The sequence below is a fragment of the Musca autumnalis genome, unplaced genomic scaffold (genome assembly GCF_047663935.1).
Source record: "Musca autumnalis isolate F117 unplaced genomic scaffold, ASM4766393v1 scaffold_2, whole genome shotgun sequence".
In the NCBI taxonomy this organism is placed as follows: Eukaryota; Metazoa; Arthropoda; class Insecta; order Diptera; family Muscidae; genus Musca; species Musca autumnalis.
In genome coordinates, this window is record NW_027411755.1 from 114768548 (window position 1) to 114788226 (window position 19679).

At 35.9% G+C, this 19679-nt stretch overlaps 1 protein-coding gene across 1 annotated transcript in view; it reads left to right on the forward strand.

Moving 5' to 3' along the window:
* The window catches only part of LOC141394500 (uncharacterized), an 809570-nt gene that overhangs the window by 529320 nt on the left and 260571 nt on the right, over positions 1–19679 (forward strand). The window contains exon 4 of the mRNA XM_073969009.1: positions 10493–10753. Coding sequence (XP_073825110.1) covers positions 10493–10753 — 261 coding nt within the window. The remainder of the gene's footprint in view (positions 1–10492; positions 10754–19679) is intronic.

Here is a 19679-nt window from a genome sequence, read left to right on the forward strand (position 1 = left end):
AACTATCAGAGCAATCATGAATATTTCCCATGGAATTTTCCACACGGAAAGTAATTTTAAAAAGTTTAATTCTTTTAAAATAAATATTTTAATAGGTTAAAAATTACTGGAATCACTTTAGAATTATGGAATATTCTCGCCGAATCGACAAAAATATCTACTTTTTGGACGTAAATATGGAAATAAAAAATGTGAAATTGGGGAAAGGGAACAAATTCCGTAGAAAATTTGTATTCATGATTGTCCTGTATATCTTACGTGAACCGTAAAACTTACATAATATAAATTACTAGCGGACCCGGAGAACTTCGTCTCGCTATTAAGGAATAAAATTTCATACAAAAATTCAATTTTCGATTTTTCCAATTTTCCGACTTTTCCAGAGAGATTTTCCAAAATTTTCTTCCGTAAAGACCTTCGGCCTAGCCGTTCTCATTTTATGAGTTACTATACATTTTTTACACCATTTTTATATATATATAGATTATATACAAAATCCTACCATAGCACGGTGTCCAATTTTCCAAAAAATCTGACCAAAAAGTTGTGAGTAAGATCGAGTTGGGCTGTGTCCCTTATCATTTTATAAAAAGGGAAGAGTTTTTTTTACCAATTTCCATCGAAACATCCTGCACATATTTGCACTTTTCGTTTTTATGCGATATTTTGTATTGCAGATATATACATATTTTCGTTGATTCAGGCAAAATTTAGAGCTTTGATGTATTCTAGGACCCATAGTAAAATTTTATGGCGAACAAATTTCTAGGATCTTTTGATATGATACGATCACATTTAAAGATTTGTGAAAAAGGAACCAAAACGACCCCTTTTATGACTCGCACATTGGTTAATTTTTTAAGAAAAATATTCTTTGCTTTCTTGTCAGTAAAGTTACCAAAGACACCATATACTTAAAGTGCAAGGATTCCCAATAATCTTAGCTTAAATATGTCCAAAACTGTAGAAATGGTAAAAACTTGCACCCCTATTTTAGTTTCTTGGTTTTTTTGGGAAAATTGATACCGATATTTCCTTGGTAAGTAATGCAAATAGAGATTTTTTTTGGTGACTTATAGTGAAATTTAGTGGAAAACAGTTTTGTCTTTGATGCCATTCTTTTAGAATAATGTTCTGTACGAAAATTTTACCAAAACACGACCTTAACTCTAAAATGTGTTTTAATTTTGCATATTTCCGGAGTTTAGGTAAGATATAGAGTTTTGGTGTATTCTAGCACATGTAGTAAAAATTGATGGCGAACAAATTTGTAGAATATTTTGATCCGATACGATCACATTTTATAGGAAAAGGGGCCCAAAAAGAACCCTTTAATGACCGCCGGAGGGTTAAATAATATGAAAAATGAAACCAGCGACCCAAAAAACATAAGAACCCAAGGTTAGGTCAAAATCCATTCATTTTTAGAGTTTTGACCAGGTTTTTTTTTTTGCAAAATTGGACACTGTGCGGTTTATCGTACACCAACGAGTGACTGAATCCTTCAATCACCAAATAACATTTTATATTTATAAAATACAGAATATATTATATATAAAATGGTTTGCAACCTTACCACATGTACATTAGGGTTATAAATTTTTTGCATATATCAAAAATACTACCATATACATACATGCTCATATGCGTTGTTATATTTTCCCTAGGGTTTTCAATTTTTTTTTTTTAAATATGTACAAAATTGCTCATCATTGATGAATATTTTATTAAAAATGTGCGGCAAGAGGCAAATTAAGTATAACGACTTCGTATACCTAAGTATCTCATAATATCCTTGTTGGTGCCCGGACATAACTCCCACGGACATAACTCCCATCGAATTTTGGGAGTTATGTCCCCAAAAAATTTGGGAGTTATATCCCCAAACCAAGGCGGACATAACTCCCAAAATCGTTTTGGGAGTTATGTCCGTTGGGAGTTATGTCACGGCACCATCCTTGTTATTTGGCATTCAACCTCGAAGTGGGGATTGCAGAATTAAGACAGAAATTGTTCTCTAAGAATAGTTAAAGCCCTTAATAATTGTTCCACAAACATCCCATACGGGACAAGGGAGACTTCTCTCATATCAATGAGTGCACCCCGATTCATATTAGCTCATTGATATGGGACCTACAGTTTATCGCCGAGTCCGAACGGCGTGTCCTAAGACACCACTTGTAGAGAAGTTTTACATGGCTGAAATACTCAAGAAATGTCGCCAACATTACTGAGGGGTATTTTGCCACCGTTGAAATTTGTTCATGTTGCCTGGCCGGGGAATCGAACCCACGACCTTCAGTGTGCAAGGCGGGTGTGCATACCATTGCACCACGGTGGCACCCAGTTAAAGCCCTTACAAATGTAAAATTGTGTACAAAAAGAATTAAGTTTACATTTTATTAAGTCCGGATTCTTCGTTTTGCTTTGTCAACCTTAAATTATTGTGAAATGGCTGAATCAAACATACATTTTGTTATCGTTACTCTTTATAACCTGACATTCGACTAACGATCGCGTTAATTATGCACAGGCTTCGCCTAATAACTCTGATCATAGTGAATATTAAATGACGTTTTCGGCGAAAACGTGTTTCGGTTTTGTAATTCAAAACCGGATAACCGGTTTTCGACACCCTATTCTCAATATCGGACTTTTCAATATAAGTCTAGTTCATAATTTTCGCCAAATAGTGATATTTTATGCGTTTATTTTAAAGGACTTTCGAAATCCCCTTTGGTGTGGGAACGTTTGTCACGAAATCAACCAAGAAATACACATTTTCGTTATCAGGACAATATTGCCAACAAGTTACGGTTTTTTTGTGGTTATAGCCCTAATGTACATATAGCTTGTGAGGGCATTTGTTTTTTATACCCTACACCACTATGTGGGGAGGGTATTATAAGTTGGTTTTGGCCAAAAAGTTTGTACCGCATCGAAATAATGGTCGCAGACCCATACTTATATATACCAAAATGAATGTCTCGACGAGCTGAGTCGATCTGGCCATGTGCGTCCGTCCGTCAGTCCGTCCGTCTGTCCGTCTGTCCGTCTGTCCATCTAAACCTTGTAATCACGCTACAGGTCGCAATTTTGATCGGATCGTCACGAAATTTTGCATGTTGATAGGGGTCCCGGAGGGGAAGAAGCCTATTGATTTTGGTGATGGTCGGATAATATTTAGGGGTCGGAAAGGGCAAAAAACTTAGGTGGATAAAATGACAACGTTTTTTTCCAAAGTGAATATCTCAGCTTCTATATGGGGTATACCAAAAGCAAAACCTGACAATGAAAGTAGAAAATATCACCTTTCTAATGATGTAAAGCAGGTGCTCGTAGGTGATCAAACAACGAAGATATCACAATAGAAGCAAATAAAACCCCAATTTTCATTTTTGCGATTTTAATTATATTGACGAATATCACAGCTTTGGTTGAAAATTTTCCAAAAGCAAAGTCTGACTCTGAAAGTAGAAGATCCCCTCTTCACAATGATGCAAACTAGGTCGGCGTTGGTAAGCAAATAACGGAGATATCGCAATAGTCGGTAATACATCCCATTTTTCTTTTTTTTTTTTTTTTGAAATCACGCTACAGGTCGCAATTTTGATCGGATCGTCACGAAGATTTGAGGGTTAATGGGGGTCTCATAGATGAAGAAGGCTATTGATTTTGGTGATGGTCGGATAATATTCAGGGGTCGTAATAGGCAAACACTTATTTGGAGAAAAGTCAACATTTTATTTTAAAGCCAATATCTCTGTTTCTTTAAGAGGTATATCGAAAGCAAAACATGGCAAGGAAAGTAGAAAATATCACCTTTACAACGATGTAAAGTAGGTTGTCGTAGGTGGTCAAATAGCAGAGATATGGCAATAGTCGATAATGCATCCCATTTTCCGATGTTTTTGTAATCACGCTACAGGTCGCAATTTTGATCGGATCGTCACGAAATTTTGGGGGTTAATGGGAGTCCTAAAGAGAAAGAAGCCTATTGATTTTGATGATGGTCGGATAATATTCAGGGGTCGGAATGGGCAAACACTTATTTGGAGAAAGGTCAACGTTTTATTTCAAAGCCAATATCTCTGTTTCTTTAAGAGGTATATCTAAAGCAAAACCTGGCAAGGAAAGTAGAAAATATCACCTTTACAAGGATGTAAAGCAGGTTGTCGTAGGTGGTCAAACAACAGAGATATCGCAATAGTAGATAATGCATCCCATTTTCCGATTTTTTTGTAATCATGCTACAGGTCGCAATTTTGATTGGATCGTTGATGCGGGTCCCACAGAGGAAAAAGCCTATTTAGTTTGGTGATGGTCGGATAATATTCAGGAGTCGGACTAAGCGAAAAGCTTATGTGGAGAAAAGTCAACGTTTTTTATGCGAATATCTCCGCTTCTGGTTGGAGTATTCCAAAAGGAATACCCGTCAATGGAAGAAGAAAAGATCTCGTTTATATTGGTGCAAAGTGTGTTGGCGTAAGTGACCAAACCGAGATATTGCAAAATTCAGTAATATACCCAATATTTCCATTTTTTGTAATCACGCTACAAGTTGGAATTTTGATCGGATAGTGACGAAATTTTTGGGGGTAGATGGGGGCCCCACAGAGGAAGAAGCCTATTGATTTTGGGATTGTCGGATAATATTTAGGGGTCGGAATGGGGAAAAACTCATTTGGAGACAAATTCAAAGTTTTATTCTTTGTGAATATATCGGCTTCTAGTAGGGGTATTCCAACGGCAAAGCCTGTCAATGGAAGAAGAAAATATTACCTTTACATTGGTGTAAAGCAGGTTGGCGAAGGTGGTCAAACAAGGGAGATACCGCAATAGTCGGTAATGCATCCAATTCTTCAATTTTTTGCAATCAAGCTACAGGTCGTAATTTTGATCGGATGGTCACGAAATTTTGGTTGCTTATGGGGGTCCCAGAGAGAAAGAGGCATATTATTTTTGGTGGTAGTCGGATTATATTCCCTAAAAGAAATGTTTACCAGTGAAAAGTTTATGCACAGGGGTAGTGGTGTAGGGTATCACATGGTCGGCCCCGTCCCGACTATTGCCTTTGCTCACTTGTTTTTTTTTTTCTAAAAATGTCGCTGATATTGAAGAGTAATATTGGTTTACTTTTATACCCGAGCATTCATTTGAAATTCTAACTTGATTTGTCTTGTTAGGATGTTCGCTGCATTAGTCGCCTGAAATGGTGGTCTGGTCCTTTCTTGCTGAGTCGTTTCTCTGCCATTAAAAAGTGTATGTATAAAAAAGGATGTTACCGCCATAAGATATGCGCATAAACTGCAGGCAATTATGTGCTTCAAATGAGCATTCTTCCTCCTTTGAAAGAGTACCGTTCACAGCGTGCAACTCAAACGTGTGACTACATCTGAAGTGAATGAACATTCGCACAAACACATACATACATATATTCTTGAGGAGGCATTAAATCGCAAGTATAACAAGTTATATAAGCTTTTTATGATGTTTTCAGTTTTCTTTCATCCTGTTTTGCGTTCGCGTTCACTTCTTCTCTTTTCCGAATGATGTGAATTGAGAAGTAGCGGATATGCACTTCCACATCAAAAAAGAAAAAAAAAAACAACGAAATAACATGCGGAGTGGATTGCAAAGATTCATATAAGCATTTAAGTTGAAAATGTGGCAAGGTTGAATTGAAATTTACATCACCCAAAGACTTTATGATGCATTGCCAACACTCCATTGTGGTGTGGAGCGAGAACATGGGAAAAACTGACTAAGAGCTCACAATTCGCTTAGGTATTTTTTGCAATGACATCCTGTTAGTGATGTTATTCCTGTCAATGCACAGGAAATGCGGCTTCGAACATTGATGCTTCTTGCATTACTTACAAGTGTTTTTAACGTATACAAACTAACGCCCACACACACACACATATGCAATAACATCAACAGAACAAATAAATTCAGCATAACATTACCATATCAGGTAGTAATTTGGACAGGGAAAGCCTTTTAGTGAATTGAAATGAAAAAGGGGAAAACAACTTTGCAAATGTGTCATAAAATAAAGAGCTGAGACATGTGCTGAAATGGGGGACCGCAAGATATCTTCGAAAGTTTTTATGTGGTAATCTAATAATAGGCGTTACGTTATTGACCCAACCTAGTTAAACACTCAATACTATGAATAAAGGAAAGAAGAGAAAAACAAACTTCCTATTGTTGACGACGGAAAACGTTTTAAAAGCCATGATCTGCGAGCCATTGTCTGAAATTCCCGAACACTTTATGTATATAGAAGGTGTAGTTTACGCAATGGTTGATATTACCACTAAAAGGTCGATATTACCACCATATAGGAAATGCGATGCTGCCATGCGACAAGACACGAGTTTGACTAAGTGTTTGCAGTTAGTCAGAGACTAAAACGTTTCATCTCCAGATTCACCCTGGTGGATGAAAGACCAGCTACAATACGTATAAAAGCTAAATTATTAAACATCAGACTTATCCGAGCCCATTCTAACGTGGTTCGATAGTTAACGGCGATAAAAGTTGTTGTTGACCAATATTGTCGATACGCAATGGTTTAAGTATACTCGGACCATATCTCGAAGTTGGTAACTTAAACTTTTAGTAGATAATGAGAAAATCTAACTCGACGGTTTTATAAATAAAAAAAACAGGAAGTGAGAACGGCTTTAAGTGCGGCCGAGCCGAACTTTTTATACCACCCACCACGAGTTGTATTGCAGTAAAATGGAACAATTAGTTCCCTTTCGTTTATGAAAGACTTCTATGGGGTTATATTAAAACGTATACCTAGACCAACAATTCCTGACAGGAATGCTGTATATCCCCAACGAAGACAACACACAATTTTACATATTCCTGTACGATAATGCAGCTAAAACGTTCAAAATAGATCGAGATCGAGATCTACCGCTCTGTGGGGCTATATCAAAATGTGGGCCTATACGAAGAAATTTCCAGGGGAAAGTTTTTTCCCCAAAAAAGTCTAAATAGCAAATTTCAGACATTTCGATGATATAAAACGGCTACAACCTTCAAAATGCCGAAAATCGGAAGGTACCGCTCTATGGGGGCTATATGAAGGCGTGGACATGTACCGACAAATTTCAGGTGGAAAGTTTTATACCCCCAACCAAGACTAAATACAAAATGTTATTCTTCTCAGTAGGATATTGAGCCCACAGCATTCAAAATACCGAAAATCTGGAGGTACCGTTTTATTGGGGCTATATGAAGGCGTGGACTGATATAGGTCATTTTCAATACCGATGTGCTACAAACGGAATGACAAATTTCGATGTGCTACAAACGGAATGACAAATATAATTACACCCTCAATATTATGGTGGAGTGTATAAAAACTGTGCTCACCCAGCAAAAAAGGTCCTCCCAAAATCATGTGTTCTGTAAGGGATTTTTGGCAGCCGTTACTACTCGCAAACCCCCGTTCTTCCCCATTATTTTTACAAGGGCATGTCGCACTCAGTTTGTAGCTATTTTATGACCACTAGAATAACTAGTTATTCTGTAGCCACTAGAAGTTGAAAAGTATGTTGAAAAAAATTCTATTTTTAGAACAGTTGATGTAGAGATTTTTTTTAATTTCATCACACTTCTTACTTTTATTTTATTTTATTTCGCTCGCTGTGCGAGTTGAACACACGAACCCTCTGATTTCTAGCCAAAGACACTACATACTATGCCACGCACACGAACATTAAGGGTTGCTTAAGAACTTAAATGTGCAAAGCACATGTGCACCACGAACTGTCATTTTTTAATTAAAAAAACTCGCGTGCCGACAGTGAGTGTTGAACACACAATCCTAGGATTTATAGTCAGACACACACTCACTGTGCCACCGTCCTCATTACTTAGTGAGGAGCAAAGTAAGTAGGTTTGCCTTGTAATTTTTTTAAGAAGTATCCCATTACTTTTCAGATTACTTGTAATGTGAAAAGAAGCTTGTTTACATTACTTTGTAATGGGTTACGTAATGACTAATGGATCCGAATTTTTGCTGGGCAGTCAGGTGTTGGTGGCGTAAGTTGCTGCGAAGGCGCATGGAGTATAGGAGACAGCGGAAGCATCTCATACTCCAACGACAATGATGATAATAAAGACGAAGACACACACGGTTCGCCTGAACTAACTTTAAATGGAAGGTGTTTACACCTGGGAAGTTTTTGCGGATTTTCAAACTACAATGTTCATAGATGAGAAAAATCGAAACATCAAAAAAACCGCCGGAGCGCTTTTTAAATAAATCGCGGTCAAAGTCCTCTTTTTTAGGGGTTTTTTAGATTTTCACGATTTTGCTTGGAAACCCCAAGCTCTGTCGAAATCGGAAAATTCTCTACAAGATTGACCTTTATGACATTTTTGTAGGTTTTACCATTTTTGAGATATAGAAGTTAAAATTTGGACAATGCACTGACACTATCGCCTCCTTATAAAACAATGTCATGCACGGTGCACCTTAACTATCTTTAAATGAAAAACGCTTACACCTGGGAAGTTTTTGCGGATTCTGAAACAGCAATGATCATAGATGAGAAAAATCCAAAAACAAGAAAAAATAAATACATTTGTTAGGTTTGCACCATTTAGCTTGGAAACGACAAGTCTTATCGGAATGGAACTAAAGAAAATATTGTAACAGTGAAAATTCTATAGAGAATTGACCTTTATGATTTGTTCCCACGTTTTACCGATTTTGAGATTATGCTTGGAAACCGCAAGTCACATTTTTAGCTTTTTTGTTAGGTTTTCACGATTTTGCTTGAAAACGGCAAGTCTTATCGGAAAGGGTCTATAACTTATAGCTGTAAACATTCTCTACGAGATTGGCTTTTGTAATTTTTTCCTAGGTTGTACCATTTTTGAGATATATAAATTTAAGTTGGGAAATTACAATCATGACATTGTTTTATAAGGAGGCGACACAGTCAGTATATTGTCCCAATTTGAACTTTTATATTTTAAAAATTGTAAAACCTAAAATATCACAATCTTGTAGAAAATATTTTAGTCCCTATTCGATAGGACTTGCGGTTTCCAATCAAAATCGTGAAAACCTAAAGAAATCCAAAAAATGTGAACTTTGACCGCGATTTATATAAAAAGCGCCTTGTCGATTGTTTTTTTTTTTTTGTTTTTGATTTTTCCATCTATGAAAAATCGTAGTTTCGGAATCCGCGAAAACTTCCAAAGTGTAAGCACCTTCCATTTAAAATTGTTTCAGGCGCACCGTGCGCCCTGGAGACTATAACAGCGCAGAACGAAATAGCCCTGCAAACAAAATATTTCTGATTTCTGACGTTTGAAGCAATATCCGAAAAAATCTTTCCGAGTTCACTTCGATTTTCGTAAGGGATTTTTTTGACATTTCTTCCAGATTTCGGCTTTTTTGCAATTTTGTTTCGAAATCGTCCAGAATCTTATACGAATTCCTTCCGTTGCGAACTTTCGTACCGATCTCGTTACGATATTGGAACGAACAAGTTACACCAATTCCGCTATCGGGGCAACCCGAAACACTCCAACCGCTGCCACGGGGTCTTACGGACAGATTGTAGAGATGAAGTAAACGATTGCGGTGTGGTTGGGAATATGTTCTTAATTCAGCTTATGGAATAAATTCTCTATATCGTGCGACATAAATAAGTTGTACGGGATAAGAATTGTATGCTGATCACGAATATACATACATTTATACGTTACATTCAGACAAATATTTCGAGGTGTATTCAACGGAATTTCATTCCTAATATAGCCTTCATTTCTAATGGAGATTATACATATATTTTTTACCTACATATTTAAAATTTGTTGTTTAAATAAAATGTAAACAAAATTATTTATACCATATTTGTTATTAATTTCCTGAGGGTCTTGGCATTTTAAACATTCAAATAAAAATCCTTTTTCAGAATGCACTCATCGACCCATTCAACTTTTATGCATAAATAACAGTGTTGAGATTTCGCAAAAGTTTATCTAATGCTAAAGTGTTTGGGTACATTTGTGCAACAACAACAACAGAACACATTACCATCAAACGTTATTTTGAAATATACCTGCAAAACAATGTTGTTGGTCCTGTTTTGTTTATTCAGTAAAACAAAACATAAAAAAATAAATTTATCATAATTAAATTCACAGCACTAACGTCGAGGTTCTGCTCTCTTATCCCTCCCAGCCATGAGTCTTTCAACATTAAACTCAACATTCATACAATGACTGATGACGGATGTCCTGTACAGGCTACTAGTTCCCCCAACAGATACTCAAACGTTGACCAGACCAGACAACTCTTTAGCTTCCTGCACGGCATTGTGCATCCATCCTCTGTTTATGTAAAACCACTTATTTCAGAGCTGTGTTAGTTTTAGATTTTTTAGGATAAATTTTGTTTTCGTTTTTATGTGCTTGTAATATTTTCTTTTTTCTTCTTCTTTATTTGCAGATTGGACTTTCGTCCGAATCGTGGCATTTATGATTTACAAATTAAAAACACATCCTATAATCGCGACAATGGCCGTTTCGAGTGTCGCATCAAGGCCAAAGGCACCGGAGCAGATGTTCACCAGGAGTTTTACAATTTGACAGTATTGACACCGCCCCATCCGCCCATTATATCACCGGGAAATATTGCTGTAGCCACCGAGGACAAACCACTCGAGTTGACCTGCAGCAGTATTGGCGGCTCGCCAGATCCCCTGATAACGTAAGTATCACCTAACCACTTTATGTTATTTAGACAGTTTGTGGATAGGGTTGGCGGTAGACACGTGAAAAGGGGAGATGTCCTTTTTGCAACAAGGGAATAAAGACACAACATCAGCCACCAAAGGTAAGTTCATATCTTTAACATTGTGGATGATGGTGGCAACGGGCAACAGCCGTGAACAGCTGTGAGATGATAGGGTTTGTGTTATTTGGTGCCAATAGCATTGTTGCTTTTGTTGTCATAATAACTACATGGCCACAGCTTCACAGATGACAAACGACACAGTGGGTAGTGTCAAGCAATAAATTATATTTATAAAGGCAGTGATGTTACCAACAGCTTGCGCTTTGAACCGTACCAGTGAAATGCATTAACATTAGCAGATAGTACAAAAACTTTGACATGACAGTGTATTGCAACTAAAGTGTATTGAATCTACTTTCCATTCAAGACACTATCTGGTGAACTGTTTGAAGGACTAAAGTCTCAATATTTCACAATCCAATAGGTTTCCACGTTACGTTAAATCGTGAAAAAGAAATAGAACAAACCAACGCGCAAAACGCCTCGTTGACTTGAGATGTATGTAAGAATTAGAAATTTGAGGTTACCAAAATCTGGGTGCCACCGTGGTGAAATGGTGTGCACACCCGCCTTGCACACTAAAGGTCGTGGGTTCGATTCCCAGGCCAGGAAACATCAAAAAATTTTCAACGGTGGCAAAATACCCCTCACTGATGTTTCCTGAGTATTTCAGCCATATAAAACTTCTCTACAAGTGGTGCCTTCGGACACGCCGGCAATAAACAGTAGGTCCCATATAATGAGCTAATATGAATCGGGGTGCACTCATTGATATGAGAGAAGTCTCCCTTGTCCCATCTGGGATGTGTGTGGAACAATTATAATATCTGAAAGATAACACCATTCGGTATAACCTAACATAGAATGCATTGGTAGTTCAAACACAAAAAAGTTTCTAGGCTGGGTAAATAGTGAACTACACCATTTTCAACAGAGAGTTGAGTTGAACTGTTGCCGGGAACACACGTACCTTTATACACTCCGAAGTTTTAATTGATTTGTCTCGTCAGTTCTTATTAAATCACGGCATATTTATATCGGGCACGGGAACTTTAACTTGGCGAACACTATCAAATGAATGTTGATCTCGAGTTGTACCGGCGTTGTCGAAAAAACACATTTTTAACACAATTTTTTTGATTTATTTCACTGGAATGTTAAATATTCAGAAAACTGCTCAATTTGTGAAAGGAGTAACAATAAACAAAACTAAAACAACAGCTGTTTATTCTTTCTGCCAAAATAATGGTACTAAACGTGTTGCCGTACTACAATAAACAATTAACAGGGAGCTATCAATTATTTACACACACAAATAAAGGAGCATTTTTCGCTCCTAAGAATATGCTTTAAATTTTTAACAATAAAAACCGTTCGAATAAATTTGGAAATAAGTATTTTAACGTTGCACCCTAAAGTATGCCCCATACTACGCCTCCAACTTCTTCAAAGTCTCATTGCACAGTGGTTCCTAGTGAACAAAACGCAAAACGCAAACTAATGGAGACATCACCAGAACACCTCCAGGTTGGGAGTATGTCGACTTCAGATTTGATGAAGATGATGAACGACACGATGTCAGCATTATTAGACAAAAAAATGGAAAATCTACCAACTAAATCTGATTTTAATGAAATAAAGAGCAACATCGAGGGTGTAAAGAGGGAAGTGGAACGGCTTTCCTTGGAAAATGAAGCAATGAAAGAGGAAATCAAATATCTTAGAGAAATCAGAGACAGAGATGAACGTAGAATGCAAAGAATGGAAGTGCAATCACATAGGAAAAATATCATAATAAAAGGCCTACCTTACAAAAATTCGATCTATGGGGCAGTTCAAAATTTCTTCAAATATGATCTAAAAATGAGTTCTGAGGTTGAAGTTGAGTTCGCGAAGAAGATTAAAAATGCTAACGATAAAATGACGGTATTGGTGGAGCTGAAATCTGTAACAACAATGAACGAGATTTTTAAAAACACGAAACATTTGGCTGGCACATCTATATACGTCGAAAGAGATTTGTGTGGAACACAGCTCGAAAGAAAAAAGGTCATGCTACAGTTGAAGAAAGAAATCTTAAAAATAAACAAAGATAAAAAAATCGGAGTTCGTGGCGACAGGATGATGATTGGAGGCAAGGCATTCTTTTGGAATCAACGTGGTGAATTAATATGTGGCACAAGGTATGGAAAAGATGTCCTTGGAGAGATTTATGGAGAAATTATGCGGCCGTTAGAATTAGATTATAATACACTTCTTCAAAATTTCAATTCAAAAAACTAATAACTGATAATAATAGAGAGTTTTCACAAATCGAATATCATAGTACAAATTTAAAACAAAACAATAATAATGAAAAATGTTACTTAAAAATATTAGCCTACAATGTCAACGGACTAGCAGGTAAATATCTTCACCAGGATTTTTTTCTTATATAGATAACTTTAATATATTTGTACTTTTGGAAACACATGTCGAAGAGATTAACCAAGACAAATATAACAATAAATTTAAAAATTTTCATATATACTGGAAGAGTGCTATAAGAAACAACGCTAGAGGGAGAGCAATAGGTGGGCAGGTATGTGGTGTCAGAAAGGACATAGTACTAAATAACATTAGGCATACTTTAATACATAGAGAAGGAATGGATATTTTCCTATTCGAAACAAGAAAAATTAAATTCGAAATAATCCCAGTCTATTTAAGAACTGCGAGTTGGCTTGATGACTTTGAGAAACTTAAACATACTTTGGAGAGAAACGATCTACCAAAAATTATCATAGGCGATCTAAATGTGCGAATTGGAGAGGATCAGGAGTTCCCTGAGGAGATGGTGGAAGAGTATTCAATAAGTCACAAAAGCAGTTCCAACGATAAAACATGTAGCGCAAACGGGAAAAGATATATCGAATTTTGCAACAATAATGGCATGGTCGTACTAAATGGAAGAATCACAGGGGATGAATCAGGAAACTTCACATTCGGAAATAAAAATGGAAGTTCGGTTATTGATATCTGTGCCGTTTCTTTCGAGTTACTCCCAAATGTCAAATCGCTAGAAATTGGTGAGCAAATATGGTCTGATCATTGGCCTCTTGTGTTGACTTTGGAGAGTGAAAAGGAAACAAGGAATGTGGAAAAACTGACTCTTATGCCAAAAGTTGCATGGAAATCTCACAATAAGAACGCATATCAAACTGCTCTAAATGAAAACATTAGATTATTATCAGTAAATGCGTCTTTGAATGAATTTACTGACCTAATTGTGATGTCTTACCCAAAAACAGCATACAAAAAGAAATGGGAATATAAAAATAAATGGTTTGATAATGCATGTCTGAGAGAAAGGGAAAAGTCAATGAAGCTGTTGAGAGTATATCGATCTTCAAATCAGCAATGTGACAGAATAGAATATATCACACAGAAAAAAAAGTATCAAAATCTTTGCAAAAGGAAGCAATTAGAATATTATAATGGCATAGAGAGCAGGTTGGATTTGATCTCTGATAGCAAATCATGGTGGAAATTGGCGAATGAAATTAGGCAGAAGGAGAACATAATTGGATGTCATATTACAGCCGAAGCTCTAAAGAACCATTTCGCGACGCTTTTGAACCCCGATACCCAAACCACTTTAATATATTATGCTCCATCTCTCTCGAAAAATGAAAACCTTGATAAAGATTTTACTCTATGGGAAATAAAGACACAACTTCGTAAACTTTAAGAGAATAAAGCACCGGGAGAAGATAGAGTAACATATGAATTTTTTATGAATGCAACAGATGATTTTCTCATGCTACTTTGCAGACGGTATACCCAAATATTAAATGGCCTGGATGATTTCGAAACGTTTCGATCGAGTATTATTTACCCAATACACAAAAAGGGAGATGTTAACTTATCTAGCAATTACAGAGGAATAAGTTTCATGAACTGCATTGCCAAATTGATGATGGGTATGATAAACACTAGGATAACTGATTGGATAAACCGATTTAAAGTACTTAATGAATACCAAGCAGGATTTAGAAGTGGATATTCAACTGTCGACAATGTGTTTAACATATCAGCGATTGTAAATATAAAGTTTGAAGAAAAAAAGAAGGTATACGCATTTTTTGTAGACTTCAGAGCGGCGTTTGATACAATTCCTAGGCAATATCTTATATACAAATTGCATGAACTGGGATTATCAACAAAATTGGTGAGGTTTATAGAAAATGTATATATGAACAACAAGTCGGCGGTTTGGACAGGCAAAGAATTATCGGAATATTTTGAATCAACATACGGTGTTAAGCAAGGATGCCTATTGTCACCGGTATTATTTGCATTATATCTAAACGATATGCATGATTTTCTAGGAGGAGGTATTTATATAGACGATATTAACATACGATTACTCATGTACGCAGACGATATCGTTTTGCTAGCGGATGATGCCAAGACTCTACAGATGATGATTAATAATCTGTCGAAATATTGTGATATGTGTGGTATGGAAGTGAACCAGAACAAGTCGGAAATCATGGTATTTAGGAAGGGCGGCAAACTCGCGGATAATGAAAAGTGGTTATATAAAGGAAAATGTCTCCGGATAGTAAATGAATATAAATATCTCGGAATAACACTAACCCCTAGGCTCTCCTTCGCGAAGCACATTGAATACAAAAACAATGCATCAAAAACATGTTTAAATATAACCTGGAAACAATTCATTGGAAAACCAAATATATCTATATACGCAAAATGGAAAATGTTTCTTTCAACCTGCAGGTCAATCCAAAGCTACGGTGCTCAATTATGGGGTCATGCTTACTTCGAGGAAGTGGACAAAATTTATAGATATTTCCTTAAAAAAATTCTGAAACTACCAGATCATATACCCAACTATGTCCTAGCCCTCGAAACAGGGTATGAGGAAGGGTTCTTTTATACATACAATCTACACTTGAAGTACATATCCAAATGCTTATTCGATATGCAAAGTCATCGATTGCCACATAGACTCATGTTAAAAATATTAGGGAGAAATATAGCCTGGTATAAACATTTGAAAACAACACTCGCAGAAAATGATATATCTACTGAGAATGTATGCGAAAGCAAGAGCATTTGGTTCTCAACATGTTGTCAGCTGTTCGAAAACATCAAGCAAAAAACCGTACACAATTACATAATCAATGCACAAAACTCCGCTTTCAGAATTTATAAAAGACTGAAGTACGATATTGGTCTTACATATTGTTGTAAAGATTACAATCAAAACCAAATATCTGTCATCATGCGCGCAAGAGGTGATTTACTATGTCTAAATGGCTCCACCTATCGAACAAACAGCCTACAAATTTGTTCATTATGTAACCTGCGAGAAATTGAAACAATCACACACTTTCTTGGTCGTTGTCCTATTTTTAATAACTTAAGAATACGATATTTTCAAAAAGCACAGCTAAATGACTTAGAGGTTATTTTTCAATTGAACGGTGGTGAAGATATTGCCTGGTTGCGTCTGTACAATTATTTGAGAGAAGCTTTGAATTACAGAACATTCTTAATAAATGAATTTAATTACTATTAAAATATAAAACTCAAACTTCCAGCGGACGATTCATAAGAATCATGCTGTAAACCATATTATTTTTTCAGAAACTAATTATATTCTTTAGCGTAAGAAATACTGTTGTAACGTTTATGAAAAAATAAAGATACATACATACATACATACATACCATTTTCAACTGTAATTCAGAAACTCCATTTGAAATTCAGATATTATAATTGTAATTCAGATATTCCATTTGAAATTCAGAAATTTCATTTGAAATACAGATATTCCAGATATTCAGAATATATCATTTGAATTTCAAAAGTTCCATTTGAAATTCAGAAATCCCATTTAAAATTCAGATGTTTCATTTGAAATTCAGAAAATTTCAATTGAAATTCAGAAATATTTAATATCGCTAGCATGTCTCTCTGTTGATGTAAATAAACCACATCATATTTAAATTATATTTCATAAATTGATTATTTCCTGAAAAATAATTGGAAGATTCTGAATTTCAAAAGAAATATTCTGAATTTCAATATTCTAAATATCAAATGTAATTTCTGAATATCAAATGGAAAATCTGAAATTCAAATGATATATTCCGAATTTTAAATGGAATACCTGAATTTCAAATGGAATTTCTGAACTTCAAATGGAATATCTGAATTACAAATAAAATATCTGAATTTCAAAGTTTCTCAGATTCGAAATTGTTGATGATTCGCACAAAAGTGCAATGCTAAAAATATCAAGTGAAGGACAATTTATTGAAATTTGGTGTCACTCGCAGTAACTTGGAAGACTCTCCGAGCTTGGTTGCAAAAGCAAATATAGTATTAAAATCGATGCAGATCCAGGAAAAACAGGGTCCATCCAAAAAGATTTAATCCCTTGCTAATGATTACTGTTGGTCCACTGTAGTTTGGTAGCGAAAACAAATTACTTCTACATGCATACATACATATATCAACGTTTTACAACATAACATAACCTAAAGTCTTTTGTACGTAATTCTGTTATTGTTTAGATGCAGATTAAGTGGGGTTTTGTTAAAGGTTTTAAGTTTGGTATGACTACATTTACCTCTGCTGCTTGTCTGTTTGCTGATGTTGTTGCTGTTGTTTCTCTTCTTCTTCTTTTTCATTTACCTATAACGGCTTAAGTTAATGCCGAACAAAAAACAAATGACGATGATGACGACGATAATATCAACAACGACGACAACATCACCTACATACATACATCAACAAGGATAACGCCAAGGGATGCTACAGAAGCTGAGCCAGTTGTATTATGGTAGAGATATGAAAATACAATCAATTTGAAAGCAAAATGTTTACATAACGCCACGTAATACAACATAGTTGAGCTTATCCAAAAAAGAAGTCTGAAAGGAAACTTTAAATTAATTGACGACATAATATTCGAAGGATTTTCTTTTCTGTTTTGTGATTATATAAAATCCGAACAGAAAAAAAACAAAAGCAAAATATGAGGAAAGAGTTACTAAATAGAATTTATTGCAGTCAATAGGAAGTTTAAAAACTTTAACTTTACGCTGGTAATTGATATATTATTAAGATGGATAATAAGTAAAATTTAGGAATTAAAATTGTGGTGGATAATTGACATGTGTTGCTGTGATTATAGGTGATCGAGGTCTGTCGCCATAAGGTCAATTGAGTAACATACTAGGAAATAGCCCTCTATTTTGGTGCTAAAATTCTTTAATAGTTCAATTCAGTTCGAAGAACTGTCAGAGGTCCTGCCACACTCATTATAATCAGCGACCAATAACGTAATTAGAAAAACAGCCGACAAACGGGTGAAATAGCAATCACAACTAGACCAATGAATCCGCCCTGATCGTCAAGATCAATCGCTACAAGCTCAAAGATTGGGAAAATGAATACTTAGACGGAGATTTTGGGAACTTTATTTTTTAAGAGTTCTCCTGCTTTTGAAAACTAGGAACAATTATTCAATTGCCTCCTTAATGTTGCTAACCTCCAGTTTGTATAACAATAGTTGTCGCTAATTTGGTAAATCTTTGTCGAGTAAGACTTGGGTCTTTCCAGAGCGTGAATACAATTGTAAATACGTAGTTGTGTTTGTCAATCTTTTTGTTTTCATAGATTTTGCCTGCTTCTTACTCCAGATTTAGTAAGGACGAAACGTGGACAATATTTCTCCATGAGGAAATGGAAATAGGTTAATTGTTTTGACTATACATTTGTGATGCTGATGTATTCCGCACTGTCTCAAGTTAAATCCGCAGTAGTCACAAGAGGACAAAAATTTTATAACTGCTCCCAAAATCCTTCCCGTTAGGAACTTGAGGATTTTTGTTTTACTTTTAATATTTGTGCATATATGTATGTAGGTGTGGTGGACATTGTTCATATTCACAAAAACATTGATATTGGCATTCAGACGATCAACCGTGGGAACTGTCGCCATGAGAGTATACAATTAATCAATACAATACATAGAGAAGTTGAATTTAAGAAAAGTATAAGTTTATTGAGACCATCCTGAGTAATGCTGTTGCTTCATTCTACGGTGATAGGTATTATTCAGAATTCCATGGAGACTGGCGATCACAAATACATTTAATATCTCAACTTCTTTGAACACCGTGGTATAATTAGCTCGGTATTAGTTTGTGTTATTATTCAAATGTTCTATGGGTGCTATATCAAACCGTGGATCTGTACCGTTAATTCTCTGACGCCAACGAAGACTATATACAAAATGTCAGCTATTTTGGTTGGTTAATGTGTCTAAACCCTTTATATTCTTAAAATCGTGAGGTACCGTTCATCAATAATTAAGGGAAGGAATGTTGTATACCCCCAACAAAGGTAATGTACCAAAGCTTAGCCCTTTCGGTAGAAAATAGCGGCTATAACATTGAAAATACCGAAAGTCGGTCGCCACGGATCTATGGAGGCTATATCAAAACGTAAACCTTTACCGACATTTCCCTACCAGAATACGATCGGTCGGCACTGCTCTAGGGGGCCTATATCAAAAGGTGGATCTTTAACGCCAATTCTCTACTGAAATATTTTATACCCCCAACGGAGACAAATTTTAGCCATTTCGGTAGGTTATTGAGGCCACAGCTTGGAGAACACCAAAAATCGGTAGGTGCTGTTCTATATACAGCTGTATGTATGTATAATGCTCCACAAACATGCCAGAAGGGACAAGGGAAACTACTCTCATATCAATGACGGTGCACTCAATGCTATGGGACCTGCCGAGTAGGATATT